This window comes from Centropristis striata, chromosome 23 (genome assembly GCF_030273125.1).
Source record: "Centropristis striata isolate RG_2023a ecotype Rhode Island chromosome 23, C.striata_1.0, whole genome shotgun sequence".
In the NCBI taxonomy this organism is placed as follows: domain Eukaryota; kingdom Metazoa; phylum Chordata; class Actinopteri; order Perciformes; family Serranidae; genus Centropristis; species Centropristis striata.
Window position 1 is genome coordinate 23,907,828 of NC_081539.1, and position 12,003 is coordinate 23,919,830.

The window sequence follows — 12,003 nt, forward strand, 5'->3', positions numbered from 1 at the left end:
ATATTTATCCAAAGCAGACCGTGGAAACTATGATTATTTCTCTGAAATAAAGCAAAATCAAAATCTAAAAACTTTGTCACAAGATAAAACAGACATCAAGGAGTTCATTTTTAGTTAAAACTCAAATTCAACAAAAAATGTAGTTACTGCAGTTAGGCTTTGTAGGGCAGTGTAGCTGCCGTAGATGATAGAGAAGCACTTACACTCTCAATAAATAAGGATGCACTAGTAGAAAACGCAGCAGAAAGAGGAATGCCCTTGTGACCATAAAGATCCTCAAAATAGCATGATAACTTTCTGCGTCTTTAAATGATAAGACACAGAAAGATTGAAATAAGAAATCAATCTCTGCTCTTCAAAACATTTGTCCTCTGCGAGTAGCTGTCTAGATGGTGTGTTTGAACTGTGAAACGCAGATAGCTGGCTAATCACTCATGAGCTGCTGCAGGTTTGCTTGGTTAAAGGATCAAGAAGAGAATAATAAAATGGTTCAGCCAACACAAGAGACAAGCTGCCACTGGTAAAATTATGATAACAGTAGCAGCTTATGTGCATTTCTGCACAGTGCTGCTAGTTTACCCCCGTCTTTAGCCATCCCTTAACTCATTCATAACCTTTGTATATTTCACACTGTTCCATGTTTCTTCTCTTTCTGTTTCCCATCTCTCATACACTAAAACAAATGTATTTCAGAGGGGGTAGTCCCATAGATGGATTACTGAACATGCATGCCGGGCCCAGGCCAAAAGTGTCAGGAGCCCCATTGACCTTTACCTGCAAAATGTCCCTCTAATATCTACATAAAGCAACTACAAAGGGCTGCCAAACAACTCCAAAGAGACAAAAAAGACATACAATGACTACAAAGTGAAGAAAATGACAACAAAGAGACAACATGACAAAAAAAAAGATGAAAAATGACATTAAAGGGACTCAAAATTAATACAGAGAAACATAAAATGACAACAAAAAGACAAAAAATGACTACAATGTAACACAAAATAACATCAAAGATGTCACAAAATGACGACAGAGATAAAATATCTGCAAAGAGACAAAACAATAAGAAGATGCAAGATGTCTACTAAGGCTACATTTACATGATGACAGTCTGAACAGAAGACGCAAAAGTGGCGTCGCATCTTCACTTTTTTTTCCACGTTTAGACGAGCGTTTTCGGGAGGAAATCTGCGTGCATACGGTCACGTAAAAGTGTGTGGAATTGGATATTTTTATGCATGCCAGGCGGTATCACTTAAAGAGATAAGAGCATCTTTGGGCATGTTGAAGTTTTCACGCCACGCATTTTCATCAGCTACTCCTTCCACAAGTTCTCCACCATCCACTAGATCTCCCAGGTCTAAAGCCGTCTGGCTCGCCAATTGGTGCATCCAAAATGTGATAGAGGTAATTCCAGATCCTTCTCTGTTCACTAATACTATCTGTACATATCCTGTACATTTGGTGGAAAGACTCCTGTAAGTTTATTAGAGCTGCCAGAGCAGCTTGAAGGTCCAACGCATGGAAATAATCCCACACGTTTGTTTATTTCCCTGTACTGGAGCATGAATGTGACGTAAACACGTACGTAACGTGAGCAGACCTGAGCAGAGTTTTGCGTTTTTCCCACTACGGCAGAGTGTATTCACGTTTTCAACTCTGGAGGGGGGTTTCAGATTTTTGTGTTTTTAAGCCCCAAAATCGCCGTCACCGTCTAAACGAAAGGCACTTCCGATGAAATATTTTATTTTGTTTTTTTTTTCCCCTGCAAGCGTCCTCGTGTAAACGGGGCCTAAGAGGCAGAATCACCACAAAAAAAGGTGACGGGGCCTTTTGTGTGTCTGTGCCCAGGGGCCCATTGTCTCATAGTGTGCAGTTGAGTACTCCATACAACGGTCAGAAATTGTTTTCTCTCCATGATGGGGGTTTGTTTTCTTTGCCTAATCGGTGTTTGGCTGTGAGGCCCTCCATCTAAAGATCCACTGTGATCACCCAGCAGCAGTGGGTCATGCCTCATTTAGAGCAATTTAAACATGTCGAGGATCTTGTTGATGGTAGCTTACACTGGTGTGTGTGTGTGTGTGTGTGTGTCATTGGTTTGTGTTATTGTGCCTATTGAGGAGCCCCTGCATGGGGCAAACATATACAAACATATACACCCAGTGTCTGCATGTGTGTGTTCTGTTCTGTGGGGGTAGAGACAAGACCTTATAGTAACATTTGCTATGAAAACCAACAGGAAGAGCAGCAGGAGACGTATATTTACACCACATGGGGCCACAGAGGAAATGGTTGCACACTCACTACATGTGGAGGGTCTATATGGTCTGCAGGGACTCGTAAAGACACAATGTTGCTCTGTCCAGATTCCACACTGCAAAAAAGGTGTGTCTAATAACAAGATAAAAACACTAAATCTGAGGGAAATCTAGAAATAAGCATGTTGTACACTGAAAATAAGAAAATTAACTCTTAAAACAAGATAAATTAGAGCTGCAAGGAGCGATGAACTGGCCCGAGCAGAGTGCACTGCAAATTATTTTTTTCTTACCAAGATAAAAAAAACTTTAGAAGTGTTACATAATTTATCTTGTTTTAAGAGTTAATTCCTTATTTTAAGTGTTCAACGTGCTCATTTCTAGATTTAACAATCTTAATTTAAGAAATCGTTCAAGTGAAATTCATGTGAATTCAGATGAAGTCCATGCAGCAAGATCATTTCCCTCAGATTTAGTGTTTTTATCTTGTTTTTAGACACACCTTTTTTGCAGTGTGCTCAGTCCAGATTCCATCGACATGTGCTCTGCCCTCAGAGAGTCAGTGAGGCTGCTAAAGCAATTGAATCAACAGTTTATCCATTATTACTGATAGTTTCCTCCACAGACGTTTACATCTAACAAGGCTTCACCTACACATATTCAGAAATCCATCTTGTTAGGTCTGACGGCCCCCTCGCTGCACGCCGAATCGAGGCAGAATAAAGGGGACAGAAAATCAACCAGGCTGCTTGTTTACCAACTGGCGGGGAAGGTAAGAGCTCCGGGGAAGTGACGGACGCTCTCTGACAAAATGAAATACCAATACCTGAGTCGTGCTCCACTTACATACCCTAAACAAACCCCTGGCAAGCATTGGAAAAATAATTACAGCTGTCCAGGGCCTGGCAACAGTGTTGAAGAGGTTCAACATTCACTTTACTTTCCACACTGCTGCTCTACCAGCTTATCCATCACACCATGTATGTGCTTTTAACCCTTTGATGCACAACATATCAACACCTTCTAATGAACAACGTGTTTTTTATTTTTAATTACAACAGATTCCTTTCATACTTTATGAAGAAAAAAATGTTTTTGTATTATTACATCAAGTTTACACACATGCGTCAAAAATTACCTTGTGCATTAGAAGTGTAGTGATACAAAAAGTGATCCACTAAATTAACAATTTGAGTATATGTGTAACTATATTTGTCTTATTTTTAAGGTTTAACTTTCTTCCAAAATACTTTATTGTCACTTTTCAGAGTGACAAATAACATACATACACATATAATAATAATGATAATGATAAAAGGTAAATAACTAAAAACTAGACACAAACTATGACATGTCAAAACAGAGTATACAAAATATAATGTCAGAGTCGAATGTCCACTTGAGTGCATCAAAATTGAATCTCCACTTAAGTGTATCAAATTTAAGGTTTAACTTTAAAAGAGTTGTTAGAACGACCAGATTACATTGGAAAATCTCATATTTTAACATTTCAGACTTATTAGAGCCACCAAATAATAATTTCCATTGGAAAAAACACCAATTTAACAAAATAGGATAGTTAATATTTGTGTCTTCTTTGTCAGGTTTTAAGTTGGTGACAACATATAAACACCTTCTAATGCACAACGTGGGTCAAAAATGGCATTGTGCATTAGAACCGTAATGATAAAAAAACTTTTTTATTCATAAGGTAAGAAATGAAAACAAAAAAATAGGGTGTATGATGATCAAAAACAAGTTATGAGGAAAACCTGCAATACTTAATGATGTAATTAATTTATTGCAAAGATATAGAACATAAAAACTTAGTCGGGTCCCTTTAGACCAGGGGTGGCCAATTAATTTTCCCAAGGGGCCACATGACTAATACCACGAAGGTTGCGGGGCTGGACCAAAACTCGGAACTAAATTCTGCTCAATATTAATTGAATTGCTTTATAAAATATTATTAATTAAAAATTATTTAAAAATGTATAAAAATTATCTGATTTTGAGCTGCTACTGATAAGAATACATGTTATGATAAGACTGTTAATGTGGAGTAAATCAAATATAGCAGTAAAAAGTAGTAAATACTCCAATCACTATATCACTTTAACATTTATAACTGTAAATTACCTTTAGCAAGGTTCCTATTGGTATATTTGTATTATAGACCTTGTTTTTTCATGTTTGTAAATTTTCTAGGTGTTTTACAATGTTGTGATGCTTTTATTTTGAAAAGGCGCCATCCAGTGTGAAACGGGTGCTTTTATTTTGAAAGGTAGTGGCAGGATATAACAGGTAGAACGGTAAGAAATTAAAAACGAACGGTAAATAACAACAAGTGCGTCGTAATTCATATAAAGTTGATATAAAGTATCTAAAAGGCTTCTATAGTGGCTGGCTGACAGGAAACAGGTTTGTTAAAGTTTATTTTCTTCTGTCATATATATTAGTGGCTATATTTGTTGTCTTAACTATAGTAAAAGTGCTTGTTTGCTCAAGTGCTAATATAATGCTAATGTTTGTTAGCTCTTACGGTGGATTCACAAGGTGACCAAGGAATGTCTTATTTTTATGTTCATGGAGCGATTTTAAATAAATATAGTGAAATATCAGTTAAAGAGTCGAGTCTTTGCAGGTGGGTACGTAAACCACCTTCACAATAAAAGCACTGCGGTTGTATTGATTTCTAATTTCTGGGTAACCTCACGCGGGCCGACAAGGGCAGCCAACGGGCCGGATGTGGCCCGCGGGCCGCCCAATGCCCAGGTCTGCTTTAGACCCATGTTGTGCATCAAAGGGTTAAGGAGATACTTTGTATATCTATGAATTGGGTGGAATGGTTGTGATAAGGAATTAAAAATTGTACATATATAAAACTGAGGGAGAATTATTATTACCTCTGCCAAGGAGGCTATGTTCTTGGTTGGGTGTTTGTCTGTCAGCAGATTATGAAAAAACTACTGGCCCAATTGTTATTAAACTTGGTGGAAGGCTGTAGTGGAGCCAAGGAATAACCAATTACATTTTTGGGGAAATGAGTTCCCAACTGTATTTCAAGGCTCACCTGATCCTTTCCTTCCTTCATTGTCAGAAAAATACTAGAAACAGCTATCAATGTGTTGTTTAAACGCTCTGAGCATTAAAATACAACACATCTTTTTGGTATTCATGTTGTTTCTATATTGCAACTTCAGTCAGCAGAACCACTCCCCAACTCTGGAAATGGGACCATCCAGCTTTTTGGTCAATATTTTCCATTAAATGTAATGCCATATTGTTAATTATCTTAATTAATATGCATTCTTTTTTGGAAAATTGTTAATAAGGGCTGAATAAATCACATTTTTAAATAAAAACTACTACTGTGATGATACTTAAGAGCAACTCCAATTAGCTACTTTACAAACATATTCAAGCCATAACTCATTTGTATCATGTGTACAACTTATATGTAAATTGTATTTATTTTTAAGTGTAGTTGTGCTTTCTACAGAATTGTTTGGGGAAGTAAGTGTATGGGCTTAAATTTGTCTCATTAATACCTTAATTAATATCCTAAATTGATGTTTGTGGAAGGAATATTTGAATGCAACAACAATGGTTAAGGCTAGCTGTTTGTTTGTGGATCTGTGTGGATCTTGTCAAGAACGTCTCAAAAGCGCGTCTTTGAGGAAAGAGATGCGTGTGTGTGTGTGTGTGTGTGTGTGATTGATGATTCACAAATGCACAGTTACATTTAACAAACAGAATTTTCAGTTTTACAAATGGCTTTTTTGTTTTTACAAATGGAAAATTGTGAATTTACAAATACAGACTTATTTGTAAAAAACAAAATACAAGTTAGCTTTTCTCCCACCCAGCTAATCAACATAAGGCCGATGAAAGAGCACTGTTCTGTTGATTATTTGCTGTTACCTGTTACAATGCAAAGGCTTTGACAATAGAGCAAAATATTGCAGCTGTGAGATGTTGTTTTAGGGGTGATTGGTTCCGAATATAAGAGAATGCCGAAAAATGATTAGCCTTAGATTTGGTCAGTTTAAATTCCTTCTCTTTCTGTTTCACTGTCTCAGAGAGCAGTAAAAGGAGCACCTGTGGAAATAGTTTTAGGTTTACACTCTATCTAATTATTTGTGGAAGTTATAATAGTTTAGTATAACACTAGGATGGCTCTGGCGGTGTGTTTTATTGCTATCTTTGATATTGGCCCATTTATATGCATTATGTTTCAGCCACATAATTTAACACTGCAGACACAAGGACAAAGGTTGAATTATAATTCCCAACAGGGAAATGTCTTGGTGAAGATATAATACTCTGTTCTCATTTCACACACTTCATTGGCCAGGCAATGGCATCATTTGTTTTTCATGTTAATTGCCAGACTCACACCTTCTCTTGTCTCGCCAAGTATACCACATAACATCATCCCATATGAAACTAGCAACACGTGAATGATTCATTGACACAGAATGAGCTCAGAGATGATGGTTTTAGGGTTTTTTTTGTGAGGGAGTCACACATTATTAGGCTTCTGGCCTCACACACGCTGCTTGTTCTTCCCACAGGTTCTGCAGAACAAGAGGTCGGACCCTCGCTGGGCCTGAAGAAGTCCAGCTCCCTGGAAAGCCTACAGTCAGCTGTTGCAGAGACGACACTGAATGGCGAAATCAACGTCAACAGGCCGCGCTCGCGGATCGTCAGGGGCCGAGGCTGCAACGAGAGCTTCAGAGCTGCAATCGACAAATCATATGAGAAACCTGGTGTCACAACGGCAGAAGAAGAGAACAGCATGGAGACATGTAAGTGTTTAGACAGAGTGTTTTATGCAGAGTTTGTTTTTCAAGACCATTTATTGCGACCCGACCAGATTTTTTCATTAATGTTTGTATTGTGTCTGTTTGAAGCAGTGTCATTTTTGTGCTAGTTTATAGTTAGAACCATTAGTGAGGTGGCTGTTAGCTGCCAGCTATATTTTACCAGTGATTTGTCGTGTTTGTCCAGTTAGGGCTGGGCGATATGGACCAAAAGTCATATCCTGATATATTTAGCCTAAATATCGATATACGATATATATCCTGATATGTTTATCGCAAAGTGAGAGCAAATGTTCAGTCAAAGTTAAAGCCAAACATGACATGTCACAAGTTTAGTAGTAGTTTTATTGAAACCGTTTATTTAAGTCAACATAAATACTGTATAACAAAATGCGTACCTTTTTAAAAAAAAATTAAAGCACCATAAAGTGCACATTTGAATAAAGAAATATCTTAAATAAAAATATGAAATGGCTGTGGCAGGTTGCAGGTATATGCCTATGAAATAAAATAGTAAAATCTTTTTCTGAAATAAATATATTTATATGAGAAAATAATAACGAACATTACAAAATAACTAAATATGACACACCCGAGTAAGGGCAGCATTTATATATTTTTTAAAAAAGGGAAAAAAAAGAACTATATTGACATATGCAATATGGTCTAATTCCATATCACATTTAAAAATATATTGATATATTTTTTGTATCAATATATGGCCCAGCCCTATGTCCAGTGTTGAATAACACTATAGGGTTGACATTGTTTAGAGTAGAGTTGACACACGCTTATTTGTTTTCTGCTATATATTCTTTAAAACTTCATACACCAATACCTATATATCACTGATTTATCTCTGAATGATAGACTAGTATCGGCTGACAGATTTATCGGTGTGGTTCTACTGTTTATTCATAGTAGTAATGATCTAGAATAATGTGTGTCATAATACAATGTACAGTAGATATTCGTAGGTTATTGCAGAGAAATTCAGCCAGTGTAATATAGGCCAACTTAATAATGCTTCCCTAGAGCCTCTTCACAATGGCAGGATTCCCCCCCAAGTAAACTAGGTTAGGGATCCCCTTTTGCAGGAGAAATGTGAGTATCATAAAGCACATCTGCAATAAGCGTCTAGTTTACACACTCATTAATATTCACATAGTTCATGTTGAGTGGAATTGTAAGAGACTGTGGCAGCATGTTTTCCCAGGAGTGTACATACTCTTAAAGTGCATTGCCATGTTTTTAACAGAGTGCACGCGAGGAAAAACTCCTGCTGTTTACCCACATAAGTCAGACTGCTATTTTACACGTAATATCCCGACATCACGTAATTGCATTTACAATGATTATAAATGAAATACACGTCTTTGTTCACTCTGTGCCAGTTAGTTTTGGCATGTGACACTGTACAACTTTGCCAGAATTCCTCATATTTGTTTTCCTGTGTACCTGACTGGGATTTCAACCAGAATTACCTCACTTTATTCTAAACTCTGAAGACCACATTAAAAAGGAAAGACATGCCACCTTCCGTTTGAGTGAATATATCCTTCCCTACTTGGTGTTTGATGACAAAAAGACACGCGTTTGGGATAGAGAGACAGCCGTCTTACGTTCTCCGACAGGTAATAACACTGCAACACCACAAGAGTAATCACCAGATATAAATTTCCATTCACCATTAAAGGATTCCATTAAAAGAGCTGGGGGACATTTGAAAAAGAGGGAATTATTTGCCTGAAACGCTTTGTTCTCATAAGCTCTGTCGGCAAGCCACTAAATACAGTCTTATCTCTGCAAAGAAAAATGGGGAAAGCAACCGATTTCCCCTGCCGTGGTATATTGCATTCTCCCCCATGATATTCAAATAACTCTGTTTTTCAATTTAGATAAAAGCAGCCAGTCTGTGCTCGTCACTGAGGTTAATAGTCAAAGTTGACAGATAAGCCTCTGCCTTCCTCTGCTCCCAGACTTTTATTTACATAAAATAAGAATGTGGCATCACCTAAAGAAAATGTGTCCCCACAAGATATCCTGCTGGGCAAAAATGCACTTCCCCTTGTGCTACTTTGTGTTGCTTCGTTTGAAGAAATAAAAAAGAAAAATCTGCTCCGCCGAGCAAAAATCCCTTCTTTTATGCGTTGGAATAAGACTGGCAATTTTACTTGTCTGTCATAACCTTCACTGACAGGCCAGCTTATGTGTCCTTGATTGTGAAAGCAGGAAAGTTTAATGGTAGAGTTTCACTAAAGTGACAAAATGTTTCCTGAGGTTGTCTGTCTCTGTAAATTATCTTTCAGTCTCCTGACACTTTCATCAATGGTTCTGTGAGGCTTTTTCCTTTCTGTTCCATTAAATTGCTGTGGACGGCCTCACCTTTTCATGTCCGGTGTTAAAGTCTTTTGTCTGTTTTTGATAGGAGATAGCTCTCTTCCTGTCTCGCTGAGTTTGAACGACTCAAATGAAATGGAAGTTGACAAAACTACATTCAAAGCTACAGGGAACTTTTAACAAGTTATTAAAGGCTCTCAGTGTAATATTGATGCATCTATCAGACATACATAAGCAAACAGACCATTGTAGTGGAATTTACTACCTCTCTTGAGTGAGAAGATGAATCAAAGATCAAGTCAAAGTTCCTTTTACCTGTCTTTATTACCAGACATGGGAATACACTGCTTGAGGAGAACACTTGTCAATTTTAAGGCTGCTGAAAAAAATGTGTCCCCAAGTCCAATGAAGCCTGTGTTCTCTCTGCTTTTTCTGTCTGTTTTAGGGCGTTTAAACCTTTCTGTAAATCATAATTGTAACGTGCCCCATACGTTGAAGATGCGGGTTATTTTCCGCAGTCTTATTTTAACCTTAAAAGGATACAACTTATGGTAAATGGAGTGCACTTATATAGCGCTTTTATCCAAAGCGCTTTACACTACACACTACGCTCATTCACCCATTCACACACACGTTCATACTGGTGTTAGGGGCTACCAGGGCACACTGGTGCCACCTGCCACCATTGGGAATTCATTCACACACCAATGAACGCAGCATCAGGAGCAATTTGGGGTTCAGTTTCTTGCTCAAGGATACTTTGACATGTAGGCTGCCATGGTCAGGGATCGAACCACCAACCTTCCGATCAGTGGACGAACGATCTACCAACTGAGCCACAGCCGCCCTGTTTAAATTCTGCTTCCAAAAGCCTCTAATGTCTGACAAATCCCAGATCCTACAGCACGTTATTTCTGGTTTAAACCGGCTGTTACATGATCTGAAAGTCATACTGAGGCCTTTTAGTAAAGCAGAGAACTTAAAAGTAACAGAAAATATACCACACCATCAGCAAGAATATTGGCTTTTCTATATAGTGATTTTTTAAATGTCTGTCCTGATGCCTTCAGGTCCGATTCCAAGGAAATCAAGTTATCCAGAACCTCCTTTAGCTTAGACTCCTTAGGGGGACTTTGACCCCAGTGGGACTTTCAACCAGCCTATCGTGGACGGACTCAGATCTAGCTCCACTGCCCCCTCTGACCTGAGGTAGAGACCTCGTGGATAAGCCGCCACTAGAACAAAGTTTCATCCGCTGCTCCATCTGCTTCCTGGGAGCCAACACCAACACCACACTGTGGAAACCTAAGCCTGGCCTGTACTGCTGGGGCCCCTAAAGGCAAAGGAGGACTGGAAGAACCTGAACCAGGACAGACTGCCAGACCCTATTGCAGTAAAATGACAGGTTTTCTAAATGAAAGTTCCTTGTAGCTGCCTTAAATAATGTATTCCTTCTTTATAACTTAATATGAGGCCTTTGTATGACTTCACATAAAGAACCCAGCCACACAGAAATACATCCACACCTCCAAACACACGGCCACTGCCCTGTGGGACGTCTAGATTACAATGTTTAGTATGTTATCTGCAGTTTGGCATCATTAAGCAGTAGCGACATTAGCACTCCTGCTAATCTCAGTCATTTAAATAGCCAGATACAGCTCACAGCTGCGGTTGCTCTTAAGTGAATGATAAGCAGGCAGCAGATTGAGTGATAAAGCTGATACCCTGAACCTGCTCCCAAATTTATGGAGGTGGAGAGAAGGAAGGGAGGGCGGGAATGGATTGCATAATTGAGCAGGTATAAGCTGCCTGTTCGCTGTCTGTTCCTGCTGTACAGTGTGCCGTGTTCAGATTCCATTTCAGTCATTTCCTCCGAAATGGCAGCTGAAAGAATTAGCTGATAACTCCACAGATCACAAGAGAAAACAAACCCCACTGTTCCTTGAAATGTGAATCCAGCCGCTCCACCCTCCCGCAGTCTGTCTCATCACGAATACCTAAAATCCATCACGGACTCCCCTCCCTCTTCTTCTTTCCTCACGATAAGCGCCTTTCTCTCCTCCATCAAAGGTAGAACTTAGACAACGACACGCAGGACTGTAATAAGTTGTAATCTGAAGGACATCTACCTCACGCCTCAGAGCCACAGATACAGCGCAGACAGGAGATATGCTGACTGCAAAGTGCACCACATTTGCAATTAAGATCCCTGGGTGCCTTTTTCAAGATTATTTAAATGTATAATTACTGACAGATTAATTACATTTTGCACATCAGTTCTGATTAGATGTGATGGAAACTTTGAGTTTAATCAACCCTACATCACCTAAGGAGTTTGGTTTCAATTTGATGTCTGGGTTGAAATTAGTTGAGACGTAAATTAAGAACCACATTCATGTGCCTATCATTACAGCTTCCACTTTTAGTCATTTTTATATGAAATGCAACAGAAAGGGGAGAAAAAGAGGCTTCTCTTGTGAGCTGTGTGAAATGTACACATTTAAATAACTTGAGGCTTTCAGCTAAGTGAGAATATGTTCAACTGAATACTATCCTCAAAGGGTGTACAATGTAAA

The 12,003-nt window shown here is 38.6% G+C and overlaps 1 protein-coding gene across 1 annotated transcript in view; it reads left to right on the top strand.

Annotated features, from left to right (window-relative positions):
• LOC131962165 (partitioning defective 3 homolog) overlaps positions 1-12,003 on the top strand; it is a 572,304-nt gene that overhangs the window by 387,888 nt on the left and 172,413 nt on the right. Inside the window, exon 18 of the mRNA XM_059327127.1 lies at positions 6,836-7,069. Within this exon, the coding sequence (XP_059183110.1) occupies positions 6,836-7,069 (234 nt within the window). The remainder of the gene's footprint in view (positions 1-6,835; positions 7,070-12,003) is intronic.